Source organism: Micropterus salmoides, unplaced genomic scaffold (assembly GCF_014851395.1).
Source record: "Micropterus salmoides isolate LMB-PRFRI ecotype aquatic unplaced genomic scaffold, ASM1485139v1 Ms_hic_scaffold_10, whole genome shotgun sequence".
Lineage (NCBI taxonomy): Eukaryota > Metazoa > Chordata > Actinopteri > Centrarchiformes > Centrarchidae > Micropterus > Micropterus salmoides.
In genome coordinates, this window is record NW_024040041.1 from 11,397,492 (window position 1) to 11,416,379 (window position 18,888).

The 18,888-nt window shown below is 41.6% G+C and overlaps 1 protein-coding gene across 1 annotated transcript in view; it reads right to left on the reverse strand.

Moving 5' to 3' along the window:
• Positions 1–18,888, reverse strand: part of cacng3b (calcium channel, voltage-dependent, gamma subunit 3b) — a 33,675-nt gene that overhangs the window by 9,742 nt on the left and 5,045 nt on the right. The window contains exons 3-4 of the mRNA XM_038696226.1: positions 3,330–3,413; positions 483–623 (exon numbers count right to left, since the gene is read on the reverse strand). Of these exons, the coding sequence (XP_038552154.1) occupies positions 483–623; positions 3,330–3,413 (225 nt within the window). The remainder of the gene's footprint in view (positions 1–482; positions 624–3,329; positions 3,414–18,888) is intronic.

Here is an 18,888-nt window from a genome sequence, read left to right on the forward strand (position 1 = left end):
AAAATGATAAACATTCCTTGAGAACGTATTTGAACCTGCTAACTCCTCCTATCAGGTCTGGGTATTTTAAGTCATTTTGCTGGTGCTGCAGCTAAGATGGCTGCTATGTTGCGTTTAACAGTGTTGTCATGGAGATGAGTAGACTTAAATATTACAGCTCGCTGCATCCCAGGCACTCTTTTCCTCATTTCCACTACAACCACATACAAAGTCGCCATTTTAGGTTAGGTTTAAGGAGATTACATAGGGCTCATTATTGTTTATTTCCCCTTCGTTTTTGTAAATCTGGGGTTTTATTAATACTTTAAATATTAATAAATATATTCATACTTAGTGCCTGGCATGAGGTATGTATCAGCAATTATCAATATGTGGATTTTCTTCTTAAACAAAGCTGATAACTGCTCTACAGTAGGGTCAATATGCAAAAGACACACACACACACACGCACACACACACACACACACAGAGTAAAGACTAACCTGCAGAGACGAAGAAGATTCCTGCACTGAGGATGACGTTGTGTCGACTCCGGTAAAACTCACTGGCGGCCACACAAAGCCCCCCCAGGAACAGCAGACCCACACTCATGATGGGGAAGATACTGGAGGCACGCACAGCACCTGTACACACACACACACACAAACAAACACAAACACACACACACACACACACACACACACACACACACACGTAAAAGGAGAGTGGAAACACATTTATAACTGAAAGGAACAAACATGTTTTTGCTGTGTAAAGATGTTGCCACCCAGCCCAGTCGAACCAGATCAGATCGCCCCAGAGGAGAGGAAATAGTGCAGGGACAGAAGCCATGCTGGCCCAGTTTGGACCAAGCAATGGTATATCAGAGACTGTTGTGCCCACATCTTTACAGAGACCTGCTCCACCAACATCCCGGATCAAGCAGCACTCGGCGGGTAGACCGTGTTCCGAGCTGTCAGAGCGCAAGACTCTGTCAGGGTGAAAGGTGCCACACTCTGTGTTTACATCGACGATGCTTGGTGCTCGATGCAGTCAAAGTGGACACTGTTTCCCAAATGTCAGACTTTTTATCCTTTTTTTAATACTTTCTATACTGTTTCAGCATTCCCTCTGACTCTTGATATATGTCTATTTGGAAACAGATCTCAAACACCACATATATGAAGATGATATAAAGATGTACTTACTGCCAACCCTTTCTTTGAATGGATACATTTTAGTGTAGTAAACTATATCACTGAAACTATTGCCAGCCTCTACAAAGCATTTTACAACTGAATTCACTTCACCAAGTGCCATTTTGTAGTAAATCTGTTGATTTGCTTTACGGCACCATTCAGGAGGAACACACATCTCAAAGCAGCAGATGGTATACTGTACTAAAGAATGGAAAAACCAAAAGTAATTGGACAAATTAACATAAACTGCTGAGAGTTTGTATTAAAACAGTGGACACCCTCAAAAACTCTTAAAGCAGAAAGGCATCACTTTAAAGTCATAGTCACTGTTTCATTTCTAAACCTACTGTGCTGCAGAACAGAGCTGAAACAATGAAAAATGTGTCACTTTGCGCACACACACACACACACACACACACACAAACACATGGGCCAGTGTGCTGCTACATGCTTGACTGAGTGTGAATCCAGAACATGTTAAAGCATTCAGAGGCCTCGCTGGAGAAAGAGAGAGAGAGAGAGGGAGGGAGAGAGTGAGATGGATGTAGAGAGGAAAGATGGACAAAAACCAAGACAGATGGAGAGTCACGCTAACACATATGCAAGGCAAAATAATGAATAGCAGAGTGATGAAAATGAAAGCAAAGCTGCAGAGGGAGTGAAATATTTGTCAGAACCCCATATGTGTGCATGATGTGATGCCATATTGAAGGATATCTGCAAACAGATTGTCACGCAGGACTGAACTGAGCGTATTTTTAAAGATATGTTAAAAAGCTGAAGCCTCACAGGTGTATCAGTGCAACAATATTCAAATATGCAAAAGTGCTCTCTTTTACTCTTCCAAAACATTCCCAGCATGACTGACAGCTGCAGTGACCAGTGGCATTGCACGGCTGAGTATATGAGCCCCGCCCCCTGTGGCCCACACCCCTGGGCTGTATGAAATGCCGGTCACTAGGTCCCCGGCCCCCATTGGCTGGCCAGCTCTGAGGCCTGTGATCTAATTGGCTGCCTCTGGGGATGTTGCTCCATGTTCAGTGGAGCAATGAAGAAGAAGCACAGGCTGATTCCATTTTCCCCTCTCTTTTTTTAGTTGCTGTGCTTTCTCGCTCCGTCCATCTTTACTTTGTGTTTACTTGTGGGAGACAGAACAGACAGAGCCCCTTCCTCTCTGTTTTCAACTAAAAAAAACACCCTCTCTGTATCTCTGAGGTTGCATCCTTTTTACTTGTCCTATTACTCTCTGGAAATAACAAGGTACTCTCTCCTATCTCCTTTCTCATCTTGCCTATGTTTTGTTTTCATATTTTTCTTAAGTATTTGCTGATAAAACACTGCAATCTATTTATATATCTGTTTTTGCAGCTACTTTTCATTCTTCTCAGCCAACAATACACTAGATTGTTCTATCTAACACATCTGCAGCGATTTCTTTCTGTAAAGTGAACACAAACACATGCTAAACAACCTTATGTTAAAATGATAGGAGTCTGATCTTTTTTTCCTTGTCATACTTAATACCAGGAATAACTAGTTGTACACCTCAATACAAGAAACATGCTGTTTCTTATGGTCTTCTACATGCGATATCAAATGATGAGGATGCAGACTTTTTGCAACATGCAGCTATCGCCTCAGTCTTCAGTTCCAGTTAGCTGGAAGTCCTAAAAGTCCTAAAAGACTCATGGAGGTAATGCTAGCTAAATTATGGTTGCTAGCGAGAAATGAAAAACCTGCTGTTGTCTAGGACCCATTGTTTAAAAATTTGTTTGATGGTAAATCTGCCCCCATAATCATTATAAACTACTAAGTGCAGGAATGGAAAGGCGTAGCAACACTAAGGGTGGGCAGAGCTTAGCAAATGGTCAATTCAATCAAGTCAACTTTAAATCTTTCATTGGAATGGCTTAGTAAATTTTATTACATATCATGACTTTAGGTCTTCGGTGATCACATTGTGATACATGTTATATTGTCAGCTTAATGCATCATGGCAGTCATGTGTGTACCATTACAATGAGACACTGATGTGCTCCTTTACTTTATCCCAGATCTTCCAAACCTCAAGGTTGGGACCTTTTACTGTATATATTAATGAATCTTGGAATGTGTGTGTATGCGTTGTGCTTGTGTTCGCATCAAACTTACGGAGAAGGTATTCAGCAGCATCTGCTTCATAGTCAGCGTCCTCTGGGAAGTGATCAATCTTCTTACACACACCTCTGAACGTTCCTGCAGAGGAGAAACACAGATCAGGTCAGTTTGGTACAGTTTGGTCATGCTAATGTGGAATATTAACATAATATTTTCTAACGTATTCCACCTGTCTATGACATGCTGATTTTAGTTTTTTTTGTTCTTATGTGATGTGATTACTTTGTCTTTGTTATGGAAAGTTGTTAGCTTCAATACGTTGTTGCTTACATAATTCCTTAATGGTCACAGAAATACCTTGCACTCATCATTACAAAGTTTGGAATAAGAGCTTGTTTTACTATTGCACTCATTATCAGTAAATCAAAGAGCGCATCAGTTAAATTCTTAAAATGCAAAATGTTTGTAATGTTGTGATAGCAGCAGCCATCAGGTAGCAGTATCTTCACAGCAACATTAATTAATGCTTAGCTTTAGCACTAGGTCAGGGGTGCAACTACGATAACTACCACTTGCTTTCATTAAGTTAATCAGTCAATTATGTTTTTGAATAAACAAATTAATCATTTATCAAAATGCCAAATATAATGGTTGGATTTAAGTATTCTTTTGTCAGGCAATAATCAGTCATCTTCGTGTGTGAGTGTACTGCATCAAATCACATTTTCAGAGGAGAGAGAGAGAGAGAGAGAGAGAGAGAGAGAGGGATGATGGATGATGCAGGACAGAGCTGTAGCCTTCAGGGTATATGTGGGAAACACCAATGAAAAGCCTTATCTTATCACACCCAGCACACACTCACACTCACACACACTCACACACACTCACACTCACACACACTCACACACACTCACACGCACAATTACCGCTTTCACTAAAATACAGACATCAAGTGTACACACACATCAACCGAGCTCATTAAAGTGATACATGAACACTATGCATAAAAGCACTGTAAAAGCCTTCTGTGTGCCAGTTGGCGTGTGTGTGTGTGTGTATTTGTGTTGAATCGACTAGAATGCAGTCTCCTACAAGCGTGCCGTGTGTCAGGCAGAGAGTGACACCTCCTCTCTCTATGAGTCCTCCTCAAACACACACACACATACACACACACACACACTTCAGCATTCCTTGTGAAAGGTGTGCCGTGCACATGTGTGTACACTGCATGAAGCTTCATCATTCCCACACATCACTCAGTCCCATTCACACATGGTCCCACACCACAGGGGATGTGAGAGAGAGATCGGGGGGGGGGGGGTGAAGGAGGATGAAGAGAGAGGAAGTGCTGGTTGAAAGACATTTGGTGGTAAAACGACACGGTGGAATTAGAGAGAAATGGGAGGATAGAGGCTGGCGATGAACAACGGACGACTCATCCTAATTGCTTATTTGCATATGAAGAGGTTCTTTCCAGTACCCACACTCAGAAAATCATTCATAAATTGATTCATCCAGCTCTTGCAGTCGGGGATAGTAACTAACCTCTGACTGAGATTCTGATTGACAAAAAAGACGTTTATAGAGTGTTTGATATGTACATTTAATAAAGTAATAATCTGTAGAAAAATTCATATGAATCAAAGGCTGTTTTGATACCCTCTTATATTCAACAAATACACATAAGTATATGTATAGGATCATCTTTGCCCACCGCCTTGATGCTGTGTTCCACACCTCTTCATGCTTTAATTAAAGAGTTTATGTTTTTTTTGGCTGGGAGTGTGTTGTTTAACTCACTCAGAGTCACAGTGAAGGCAAATTACCTATATTGACATGAATGTTAATAGCCAACAAGAGGATACCGTGAGTACTGCCAGGTTACCAACTACTGACACCATCCAAACACATAAACAGTTAAGCTGTCTACATCCCCCTTCCTTAGCTAGAACTTGACTTAACAGAAACACTATATCAGTTATTTCTTAAGATTTAACGGCCTTCAATGAACCAACAATTTGTCTTATACCTGAAAGTGGAACAGTATATTTGTGTCTTAAAATTAAATGCATAACTACGGAGCAGTTTCACACTGCAATATAACTTGTCACTCAATGAATCAATGCAAAAATAATGTGGATCATGCTTTACACACGTCTGTGGTTTTTGACATTGTCCTGGTGGTGTGTGTTTCCAGCCACTTTTCTGCTATCCACCTCTGGTTCAGATGCGTGTTGTGACCTGTTCAGTTAATTTTCATGTGTGGTGGGCTCCAGAGGCTGTGGCTCCATCACCGGCAGAATGTGACTTTCTCTTTACAACGCCCAGTTTATCATGTCCTTTTCAAGTTTGGATTCTTATTACTTGGTTTGTCTTGTCATAGCAGAGTTTTTGTCCTCCACGCTTCTTTGTGAGCTGGGCCTTAATAATGGCTGTTGCTTTTGCTGCTGGTTTTAACAGCTGTTTGCAAACAGGCAGGGTTGTTCTAGTTCGTCTGGACAACAGCCTTTGTGCAGGTGAGCCCAGGATTTTATCTCGGGGCGTGTTCCAGATGTTCAGCAGGTTCAGACAGAAGTCGGTCCCATCTCGTTGTGTTGTCACTAACAGTTTCTTTGCGGTCCTCACGGCTCTTTCACTGAGCCCGTTGGACTGCGGTTATTCAGGGCTGCTTGTGACATGTACGAAGTCCCAAGATCTGGTGAACTCCCAGAAAGCTTGACTTGAGTACGAGGTGCTGTTGTCTAAGTACAGCTTCTGTGGTATGCCATGGACTGAGAAGTGGTGTTTTAGCTTGTTAATTACACTTGGGGATGACAGGCTGTTTAGCTGGTTGATTTCAAACCACCCTGAATATGAGTCCACGAGCACGAGATAGTGGTGGTTGTTCCATTCAAACATGTCTGTGGCAACGACAGATCAAGGCAGGTCAGGAACTGTGTGTGGTTTTAGTGGTTCCTTTTGTTGGTGGGGCTTCAGACTGTTGCGGATGCCATATGTCTGGATAGTGATCACGATATGATTATTTATGGATGGCCAGAACACACTTTCCCTCGCCCGTCTCTTTGTGGATTCCACACCTGGGTGTCCCTGGTGGAGTGCTTTCAAGTAGTCAGGGTGCAAAGATGTGGGAATAACCGCCCTGCTGCCTTTCATGATGATGTGATCTTCCACAGTGAGTTTGTCACGGAAGATCACATCACTGAAGAATGGTCTCACTTCTGCCGGTACGCTGGATATGCGTTATGGCCAGCCATTTTGGATGAAGTGGGTGAGAGTCTGGAGGGCATCGTCCACAGCTATTGGAGATATTAACTGGACGGTCATTACCTCAAATTCATGCTGTTCCTCTTTTTGAGGAGGGACACCATGTCTTGGTGAACGTGAGAGGGTATCAGACAGAGTTGTTTTCCTTTTTTGTAGGTGAGAGTCAGGTGGAATTTTTGCAGTCTCAGCATCATACGCTGCAGGCGTGCTGGGACAGTGTGAAAATCCTTGTTGTGGATTGTGACCAACGGTTGGTGATCAGTCTCGATCATGACTGGCTTGCTGTAGATGTAGTCATAGAACTTTTAGCAGGCGAACACCAATGCGAGCAGTTCATTCTCTATATGCGCATCTTATCTCTGTTTGAGTCAGTGTGCATGATGCGTAAGCCACGGGCTTGCTGTCTTGAAGGCAGGCTGCTCTTACGCCATGCTGGGATGCGTCGCAGGTGAGGGTCACTGGTTTTTTCAAGTTGTAATATTGGAACACAGGTGGGCTGGTGACGCATGTTTTTAGCTTATCAAAAGTCTCTTGGTGGTGCTGTGTCCAGCTCCAGACCACATCCTTGTGTAGAAGTTGGCGTACCGGTGTTGATAGTCCACTCAAGATTGGGATGAATTTTCCTAAGTAGTTAGTCATTCCAAGGAAGCGTTGGAGCACTGTTTTGTCCTCTGATGGTGGCATTTCCCTTATTGCTGTGGTTTTTGCTGGGCCAGCTCGGAGCCCGTCCTCCGTAAACACATGTCCGACATAGCTCACCTCCTTGAGCCCAAACTTGCACTTTTTTGGGTTGAGTCTTAGTTTTAGTTATCTGGCTCGATCCAACACTTTCTTCAGGTTTTTGTCATGTTCCTTGGCTCCCTTGCCACCAATGATGATGTCACCCACGATTATGGCACATGGGTATTCCGCAAAGATTTGTTCCATGGCTCTTTGGAAAACCTCAGAGGCTGTGTTGATGCCAAAGGGCATCCTCAGAAACTTGAATCTGCCAAAAGTCGTAGTGAATGAGGCATCATCCAGTTTGATTTGCCAGAAAGAGCTTTTTGCATCGAGTACAGAGAATATAGTAACGCCTGACATCTGTGCTGCCACCTCTTCTACTGTGCGCATGGGATGGTGGTGGCGCATCAACGCCTTGTTGAGGTGTTTTGGATCTATACATATGTGAACGTCGTTGGTCTCTTTTTTATGTGTGGCCGCCATATTGGAGACCCATTCTGTGGGTTCATCCACAGGTTCAATAACTCCCAGAGCTTGCGTTCTCTGGAGCTCTTGTTTCACCTTTTTCTGCATCGCTGCAGGGACATGCCGTGGGGGGTTAACGACTGGTGTCACATCTGAATCTGAATCTGAATTGCAGATCGACATTGCTGTTTGAAGTGGTTGTGCTTTCCGCAGTTGTGACATTGTTGTCCAAAAGCCGGGCACTGTACCCGTTGAGCTGGGTGGGTGCCTCCACAATTTCTGCAGCCTGTTATTGTTGTTGATGGGTTTTCATATTTCGTTGTGTATTTTATTTTTCCCCTTAACTTGCTGCTGTGTTTCACCTGTACTGTGTCTACACTGTCAGTTGTCACATGTTTTGGTGTAGAGAGGGCTTTACTGTGTTGTTCTGTGAGTTCACTTATTTGGCAGATGCGTACAGCTTTAGCGAGTGTGAGGACAGTTTCTTTGAGCAGAGCGCGTCTGACATTGTCTCTGCTGATACCACAAACCAGTCTGTCTCAAATGAGCTCATCATGCAATGCACCGAAGCTGCAGGTTTTAGCCTGGTTTCTTAATGTGCTCACATATGCTTCAATTGTTTCCCCTGGTTTTTGGTACCGGGTATTAAAGTTATGCCTCTCCATTATCACGTTGGTCTCTGGGTTACATATTTCTTAAAATTTTTTCTTTAGGCATTCGGGATCCTCTCTAGACTCCGCCTCTGTTATGGCCTCATTGTCCGCTGATATTACCGCAGGCGCATATGTGAAGGAGCGCTCCCTCTCTATAGCATCGGGTCCTGTCAGGTTAAGGAGTATGTAGGCTTTAGTTTTGGCAGGTTTATTGCTGTGTGCAGCGGCTATGAATATTTCATATTATTATTATTATTATTATAAAGCTGGGAATTCCCTGGAGCTTTATAATAATAATAACCCACACATGATGTAAAGATGAAAGCTATGGCTGCATATACTTAAAGAGGTGGTATTATGGTTTTTGGCTTTTTCCCTCTCCTTTATTGAGTTATATATCTTTTTTGTGCATGTACTAAGTTTGCAAATGGAAAAAGCCCAAAGTCCAGCCCAGAAAACTTTGCTCTGAACTGCCAGAAAACAGCTTGTTTATAGTCCAGCCTTTACTTCCCTTTCTTGTGATGTCACAATGAAAATACGTGTCATAATGCTAGCTGAGCAACTAGTCCGACACGCCCTCAAAAACACGGGTGGAAAAACACTGAGCTGCAGCACACACCTCTCCTCTCCCTTCCAAACACTAGCTACCCTCCAAGCAGTCAATGGACATGAAGTTGTTACTGTGATGTAGAGACAGAGCTCAGTTAAAACTTTATGGATGAAAGATATTTTTGTTACAGATTAATAACTCACCACTCTGAAACTCTTGCTCCAGTCCAAATTAGCAACCTGGTCAGCAACATGTAGCCTACAGCTGAATCAAAGCTGTTTTATGTCTTTTAGCTGACCCGCCTTTCTCTGCTTCTGATTGGCTATTACCAGCCTTTTGCTGACCTGCCCTTCTCTGCTTCTGATTGGCTAGTAGTCCTTAACTAGGAACTGCATGTGTGCAACTCCCAACAAAGATCATTTAGAGACAAGATGTATCACTCCATAGCTAAAACAAAGCCTTCAACAAACAGAGTGAAAAGAAGAGCTGCAGCAATGTGCAGTATGACAAAAAATATGGTGTTTTTTGAATATTAAACCATGTAAACCTGTTCTCGTACAACCCCTAAATAGGATTTTGAACCTGAAAATGACCTAAATACCACCTCTTTAAATCTGTGTCCTTATTCCTGTTTCCAGCTCTCCCTCTACATTCTCTGTCCTCCACAGTGGGCGTCCGTGACTTTTTGTGTTTCCAGACCACAAACTGTCGGAGGAAACCCACAGTCTGCAATGATTTGTCGATTCATCAAACGACAGAAGGTTAATGAGCAACTATTTTAATAAGTGATTAATAGTTTTAGAGGAAATTTAACTGGCTTTCAAAGTCTTCTATGATAGCAAACTTAATATATTTGGATTTTTGAGTGTTTGTTGGTCCAAACATTTGAAGATTTGAAGACATCACCTTGGGCTCTGGGAACTTGTGATGGCATTCACAGTTTTCTGACATATTATGGACCAAAAGAATAATCAATTAAATTATCAACACATTAATCTATAATGAAAACAATTGTTAGTTGCAGCCCCAACATAATACCGCGCTGGAAATTACTTCACCGCGACAGCCCTATTCCTACCCTGTCTGTGGCTCTCAGCCCCAAGCACCATTTGTCTCTACTGAAGATGTAAAATTTTACAAGAATATAGTTTCATTTCTAAAGAGGCTATAGAAAAGAAAAAGCTAAGTCATTTCCCAAAGCTACTTACTCAACATTTGTTGGGGACTTATACACATTAGGTGCTCTAGTGAGTATTTATGGCAGCAGGACACCGTATATGGGATTGACTCAAAATAAACTACAGTGCCCATGCTCACTGTAATAAAAAAACATGTCAGCCAGTGCAACAGCGTGGCTCACTAATGTGTTTTAAATCGTTTTTGGACAACAATGGAGCTCTCTGGCACAGTGGAATAAGATATATCAGGCTTTGGATACACAGACACTTGTTAGTACGATCAATTCATTGTTGGTTTTGGTGTATAAGTAATAAAGAATAAAGAGCAGTGCTCTCTTCATTCTTTAATGTGGCCTGGTTTAACTGGAGTCACAGGAGGTAATTGTTAGCTGTTCCTGTTGGACACATTAAGGTGTAAAGCATCATCAGTCAGCGGTCTGCCTTGTGTCTGCCACCCGGGAAATTTATTATACCTCCTGCCTTTTAATGTATCGAACCATCCTGATGTATAGACCACCAAACGGCCAAATGCCATTGAAACGATGCACATACATACGCACAAACGCACGCACGCACACACACACACACACACACACACACACACACACACACGCATGCATGGTGGTGTGGGGGGAACAGAGAGATAGATGGCTGCTTTTATTTTTCTCTCAGTGGCCGAGAATCTAAATCACAAGTGAATAAACACAGTTAAAAGCAGTCACACACACACACAGGGAGAGTCATTAAGGCTGTTGTGTTGGACCTCCAGGTCAGCGTGTTAATCATGATAATGCGTGAGTGCACCCTGGGAATCTTTACAACAATAAGACACATACACAGACACACACATCCTTGTACTTATATACTTATGCATTTCAAGCCTCAGTATGTAGGAAGTACAAATACAAATAATTTTGGTATTTTGGTAATTTTGTCCTTGAAAACCACCACACTTCAGCACTTTTCCTTAGGCAGAGTGCCCAGTTTAAATTCAGTGCAGCAGAAGTGCACCTGTTTCCTTATATGATCTAATGTGATCCCATTGCAAGTGTTAAATATATTTTTGGATATAGCGTCCAGAAGCTACTAGAGGAACTGCTTCTAATGGGACATTTTCACTTGGTGGTTGCTTCTTGGGTCAAACATAGCTTAAAAATGACTGATAGTGATTTTTTATACTTTTCTTATCATCAGCAAATTCCATGAAAAGATCAAAACCAACAATGAACTGAGCGTATACTAATAAGTGTTGTATGTCTAAATCCAGATATTTTGTATACCTCTGTGCCTTAGAGCTCTGTTGCTGTTGTCCATCTGGATACAGATGCAGATTCATGTATTAAAAATAACTTTCTAGTCATTCTAGATATTAAACTTTGCATTGAGCATTTATTCATACATCATTATATCTTATCTCATATCTCATCATTATATATGCATCATCATTATATCTGCTTGTCCTTTTCAGTTTCATGGGTGGTCTGGAGTGTTTCCTAGCATGGACTGGCTTAGTAGTTAGGAGACAACATGGACATCTTGCCACCCTATCATAAATATAATTTATGTGAATAAATGTGGACCATAGTTAAACTAAATAAAAATGTTTTAAAATAACAAGTGAAGTAAAGTAACAGAATAATTTTCTGGATCAGTTCTGGATTAACAGAAGAGACACTGGTACCACTGTCAGTCTGCAAATACATTGTCTCCGCCCCGCTTCTATGACTAAACATGTATGTGTGAGTGTAGGTGGGTGTACATGTGTCACATATTTGTCAGCCCACACTGAGGTCTTGCAGAGCTACCTCCAAATGCTGTATTAGTGAGTGAGTCAGTAGCTGTCACACAGGCTTATGTCAAGTGTCACAAACCCTAATATGATCTCATCAAAGAGAAACAAGTGCAACACACACACAGGGCCAAACAATGTATTGTAAATGTATTGTATGTCTTACACATATACATTTATCACACATACTGGTTGGAAAAGGTGGATATATTTTGGTTTTATGAATTAAACAGCGGTTAACAAACCTTGGCAAATCAGACTGTATACTTGATTATGTCCCTCCATCTAACCTTTGTTCTTTCCTGTGTAGTTTGTTTTACTTTCAACCTTCTTTCTTTGACATCTGCTTACTCAACATCTCCAGTTCCCTTACCGCTGTAGCTTTCACCTTCTCAATCTGCTTTCCTTTTGCTCTCTCTCTCTTAGTCTCTCTCTGTGTCTCCCAGCCAGCGTGTTAAATGTTAATTCAGATTGATTATGCTGTAAACCTCAACTTTAATGATATTAGCTCTCCAGGTTGCAATGGCTTATTTGAATATCACTAAGCTCTTTGGCTCAGGACAACACCTCCACAGGAAAATAGATAAAGACAGACCGCCTAAAACCTTTCAGAAGGTAAAAATAAAGAGCCATCAATACATACGCTTAACTCTGTAATAACAACATATTACTCAATTAAAATCCTTCCCCACATTTCCTCTGAAAGAAAATCTGTGATCCCATTTGAGAGATAAACAGTCAACAAGACCAATAAAACAGACCCACACAGGTTTGTCTCATTCCGGATAAGATAGTATACAATTAATTAAATTCTTGAAATGTCACTTAAACCTGTACACATCCAGATCTCGTCACGATGGCTTACTGATAAGTCTAATTAATATTTATTATTAATTTGCAACACAAGTAGTAGATTTTGAGGAGCCATTTACCGTAGCAGAGGTTATTGCAGTGATTAAGGCCATCTCCCTGAGACTTCCCCAGGCAACCATCTTATTCAGACTGAATGACAAAAACAAATACAGAGCAGTTCCTAATGACCACTGTCATTATTAAATGTAGTAGTGACATTGTATTAGCGGCTGTTTGGATATCGTCCTTCCCAACATTATGTCACCTGATCAGATGGGGTTGGTAAAACAATAGGACTACTTGTTCAGTATGGTACAATATTCTCCTATATATATAAGACCCTATGTCCTCTCTGCCAAAGATCTTAAACTGCAGCTTAGATTCTGTCATATTTCAGGCTATGAGGTAAACTTACAGGGAAGCAAACTAATACCAATGTCGCTTAGACTGGTGCCTTTTCAGCTGTTTCCTCATAATTTTAAAAACTTATGAATAGGGACAACTAGACTCTAAGCATCTCTTATAAGAAAATTCCCCTGCAGTTTTATCACAGCCCAAAGAAGACATAAACTAGTGGGACCTGCTCCTACTATCGCTAGTTGGCAGAATCTCATGCCTGTGCCTTAAGGCTGAAATCACATTTAGTCATCCCATTTAATGGTCTAAAATAATGCCAACATGTTTTTAAATGTATTATTAATAGTTTTGCATTGTTAAAGAAAAGAAAAAAGGTATTTTGGAAAATATAAGAAATGCTCCTTTTTGTCTCAACCGGCTGGAAGTGCATGTCCCTGTCTGTGTTTGATTGACAGCAGCTGGCAGGCTGCCATAGTGCTAGTGTTACACTGAAGGTAACTTGAGACAAAGTATAAATGTCATTGGCAGAAAACCTGTGGAACTGAAGATTAAGGACCACAACAGCATCTTACAGGAACAAAGTGACATTTGCAGAAACGTTTACATGCTAATACATGCTAATTAGTTATTTAGCTTGAAAACTGGCGTTAAACAGTGAAATTTTCCCTGCTGTTTGGTGGCCCATTCAACAACCTAAAGTTCAGGACAGAAACTGGATAAGATGGAGACTTTCGCAGGAGAAAGCCAGTGCGATTTGTTGTCCAGAGTAAGTGGCTCTTGTGTTATATAGCAGGTATTTTTTATGCAAAATTTGTTTGGCTGTATTAAAATAATCTCCATCTACGTAGATGGATACCTAATGGTGTTCCAATGAATTAATGCAAAATTGGCGGTGTCATCACGAAACCAACAAATATGCAATTGTCTCCCTTCTGGAGATTTGCTGAGCAGACGTGTGCTGTGATAGACAACAAAAGCAATTTAGTTATAGTTGGATATTACAACAGGAAACAGCACAATTCAATTAAAAAAATTATATAGCGCCATTTCATAACAAAAGTTATCTCATTGCACTTGTCATATAGACCGTACGTTTTGTAATATTATTTACAGAGACCCAACAATTCCCACCATGAGCAAGCACATAAATAATTTTTCTACAAAACCTTAAGAGGTCTAAACACAGTAGGATACACTTCTGTAGACTGGCTTGACTCATTTACACACGTGTCAATTCCACATACAGATAACCACACATGCACATGCTTATGATCGCGAGCAGCCACAAAAATATTGACACGCAAAACACTGACACAAAAGTTAATTTGTAACTGGGACTATGTTACACTGCTGGTTTGTTTCTGTGTTTTTGGTGCGCCTCCAGGGTCATGCATGCTTGTGGCACCGGTGGTGATGGTGCAGTGGATAAGACTTCGCAATCCCCCACTGTGACCCATCCACCAATGTCCCTGACCTCTGACATGTATAGCAATTGTAAGTCGCTTAGGATAAAATGAATAAATTTAAGTGTATGTATGTGTTTTCTCCAGTCTAATTACCAACAAACCAATGAACCCAAACATACACATGCACTAACTCACTCACTCACTCACACACGCACACACACACACACACTCTGTGGGAGCATCTATCAGGAGACATTTGCTTCACAAAGGTCAATGTGGCCTGAGGGCAGCTGCAACCACAGCCACAGCAAGGCATTTTGGGACACAGCGAATGGGGATGAGAGTCCAGTGTGTGCATGTTTGTCTGCCTGTGTGTGTCTCTGTTTGTTTTTTTTGAGTCATGTGGTTTAGTTTCTCCTAGTACGCTGCACATATGAACATGCACACTCCCTCTTGTGTGTGCTAGCATTTCTCAGTAAGGCATAAACACCATAACGTCATGATGGATAGCATATTTAGAAAGTACAGTCACAAATAGAAACCACAGTAGAGAGAGAAGAATGTGTACTTTAACTAAAAAGAATACTTGCATCCATATCTCGCTATATACTCGCTTGACATGTTTGAATATAGGCATCACAGAACATTAACGTAATGAAGACCTTTGTTTGAACGCCAGAGAGCCATTCTTTAAAAGACAGATGAAGCCAGTTTCAATGCCTGAAAGGGCTCTTGAGATAGACACAGTTGAACACACACACACACACACACACACACACACACAAAATTATGTATGAAAACAGTACTACAGCACGTCCAAGGGCTAAAAGATGAGAGGTAGAGAAGAAACACTTTCCATTTCACTGACTCCAGACTAACTGTTGGCTGTTCTTAAGAGTGCAGAGACACAAACACGCTTTTATTATTTAGCTTTACACCATATCTTTCTCTCTCTTTTCCTATCTCCATACCTCCTCAGTTTCTCCTTCACCTCCTTTTCGCCTGCTCTCTCTGCTGTCTTTCTCCCTCTTTCTATACAGACGTAGTGTTGCATTGATCAATAACACAGTCAACACAACTATATCGGACGTGTATCAGTCTAGGTCTACTCCTGAAATTACAGGCAGGTATTGCAGTATGCATACTAAACAGTGAAAATATGCCACATGAAAGAAATAGTGCCTCAAATCAAGGTTAAAAAGGAGACAAACACAAACAACACTGCATGTCCAGATGCCCCCACGATTGTGACGAGCCGGCCATGAGGTGCCAGCTGTTTGTCCTTGACCTAACCCCCCACAGTCACTCTCACACACACACACACACACACACACACACGCGTGAAAACTTAAGCAACCATGCAAGCAGATTTCTGAGGCTGAACTTAGGCACAGCAGTGTTTTGAGCTCAATGCTAACAATGCAGTGCTAACATGCTGTTTTGTTTTAATTAATGTTCACCTTGTTCAACATCTGTTAGCATGGTAACATTTGCTAATTAGTGTTAAACCCGAGTACAGCTGAGGCTGATGGGCAGTCTCGTTGGTTTGCCAGGAATTTGGTCAGTATTGAAATTTTGAGCTGATGGTGGCGCTATATGGAAAGTTAGGGTTCACCATTGTAATTAAAAGTCACCCTGAGAGAAACATGAATGTCTGTTCCATTTCGCCACCATTTCATAGAAATCCATCCAACAGCTGTGGAATCATTCCCCTCGAACCCACAAATGTGAACCTTGTGTTCACACGGCCAAGAAACCACCATTCATTAGGGTACATCATATGGAAAACCATGACTGTCTCCATAGAATATTTCTTGAGATATTTCAGTCTGGACCAAAGTGGTGGACCAAAACAGACACTGTCTTCCCTAAAGTGGCTAAAAACTACTTGGTTAAGATCAGGAATTGATCGAGGTCATGGTTAAAAGTAAAGAAACGTTTACAATTAGTAGGAAAGAGTGGTCTCCCTTGTTAAATTAACGCTGAAGTACCCATCCCAACCGCGTCCCTACAAAGATTTTCATTGTTATAACAACATCATGCTATTTTTTGTTTCTGTGTCAGTAAAACATAAACATTAGTAGGCATTTGAATAATTGACCAATGGTGTAGTTATTGTGGAGAGGACAGCCTCGTTCCAGGGGGAGCTGCACCTAATCAGTTGATGCGTCGTCCAAAAGCTGTATGTGAGTGGCCTGCCTCAACCCAGCCACATGCACACACAAACACACACATTCTGAATATAAAGCGTTTTGTCAACTAGAAAACAGAAGAAGAGGGAAGGGAGAGGAAAGGGAAAGCAGAGCAAATTGGACTGCTTGTTTCCACAGAGCGCCTCTGACAGCTCAGTGCGGGTGACTGTGCCTCTCTCTCTCTCTCTGTCCCTACCTCTCTCACTCTCTCTGATTACCTCTTTCCAGGCAAACGAGAGAGAAGATGGGAGAGAGGGAGAGGCTAGTTTCCACGGTGATGCCTGATGAAAGAGAACAAGAGGTTCTGCTTGGTTGCACACCTCTCTCTTTCTCTCTCTTCTTTCCCCCCCTTTTCTCAGTCTGTTCTTCTTCAAACGCCCACTTTCTCGTCTTCTCCGTCTTTCTCCAAAACCTCTCTCTGTTCCTGTTTCACATCTTCTCATCTTCCCTCCTTTACTCTACCTCGTTTCCTCTACTGTCATTACTAAAGCATCCATTCATCCCCTTCCAATCTCCCTGGCATCTTCTCTCATCTCTTCTCACTTTTGAACATTTCTAGCATCCAGTCACACTACACTGGCAAAAGTATGCAGGCACACAAAAATTACGCTCATTCCACCACAATGGACATTAACATGTTGCTATTACACCCTACATAGGATTTTGACCCTGGCGCAGATATTCACTCCCATTCAGCCACAAGAGCATTAGTGAAAGCGGGCGCCGGCTTGATTGCCCTTAATTGGAACTAGGGGTGTTTTTATTTATTTTTTTATTTATTTGTTTATTTGAAAAGGGACAATGTACACTGTTCAACATTCAAGCAAATGTAAGCGTACCCGAGTTAGCCACAAGCTAGTTTTCATCGGCAGTCCCCTTGCCAGATGTTATTAGGCATCCTAAAATAGTAAACTGTTATAATACAATAAAATACATTATGGCTCGAACCTTGCAAAACAGACTAAAAGCACACAAAGGTATATTAAAAAGGGTGTCCTCATACTTTTGGCCATATAGCGTATATTTCTTTTTCTTTCCAACCTCCTCCAAATACCCCTTACCCCCCTCATTTTGCTCTCCATCTGTGTCTGTCATTCCTCCCCCCCCCCACCTCCCTCCTCTTTCATTCTCTCTTTCCTCCCGCAGCCACCTGGGTGATCATTTTTGTCCCCTTCTCTGTTTAAAACCCTGTTCCTTCTCTCTATTACCAGGTAATCATTTAGATTCCCGGCGTGGTCAAACACTCCCCAGAGATTCACCTGAAACAGAGGCCGTGCACAGCTCATCCATCACTTTCCACCCACCACCCCTTCTCCACCCGTCTCTCCCCTGCTTCATTCATACACATTGTGGTCTCTCTTCATTCATGCTTGCTCTGTCTCCCCCCCTCCATCTCCCCTCATTTCCTGGCTTCCTTGTGCTCATTTATCACAGAGGGAACTTAACGCCTCAGTACACCTGTGCAGACACACAACAACATATTCACTGCGTGCCAAAAATCCCAACCTGACCACACACACTGTCACATACCATCATGAATAAAGGGTACATTAAAGTGCATTACACTTACAGTAACATAGACCCTATTTACACCTGGTGTTAACAAGTGATCTATATCTGGAGACGTTATAAACACAACATTATTAATTCCTGTAAATGTGGATTCAGTGGAAACTTTTACTTTAAAGAGTATACACTTCTGGTGTTATATTTCCTAAATTTCCTGTTTTCAGTCATGTTAATAAGTCAAGTCAATACATTTACATATGTTGTCATGTACAATAAGTGCACTTTCCTGTAAAAATAAATAATCCATGTTTTAAGGGGAAGAACAACGCTTCTTTGATTTTACTGGATGTGTGGCACATAGGTCGGCAGGTCCGGCAGACTTTTCAACAAAAATGGTAAATCCCAGGTCAAGGGAACCAGTGCTGCTGTAGGGGCTCTACTTAGTTTTCCTATGCCGAAGAAGGGGTCATTTGCAGCTTTTTACAAGGTAGCTTGAGATAATAAGAAGAGGTGGACTTAACGTGAGCTTTCAACTATTTTTTTGGGACTTTTTTTTTAAGAATGTGGACAAACTGTACAGATTGCAATCACATCTGGCTGAGATCTGATCACAATTCGAACCTTACCTATTACATGTTAAGGTGTAAATGGGGTTGTACACTATCATAGTACACA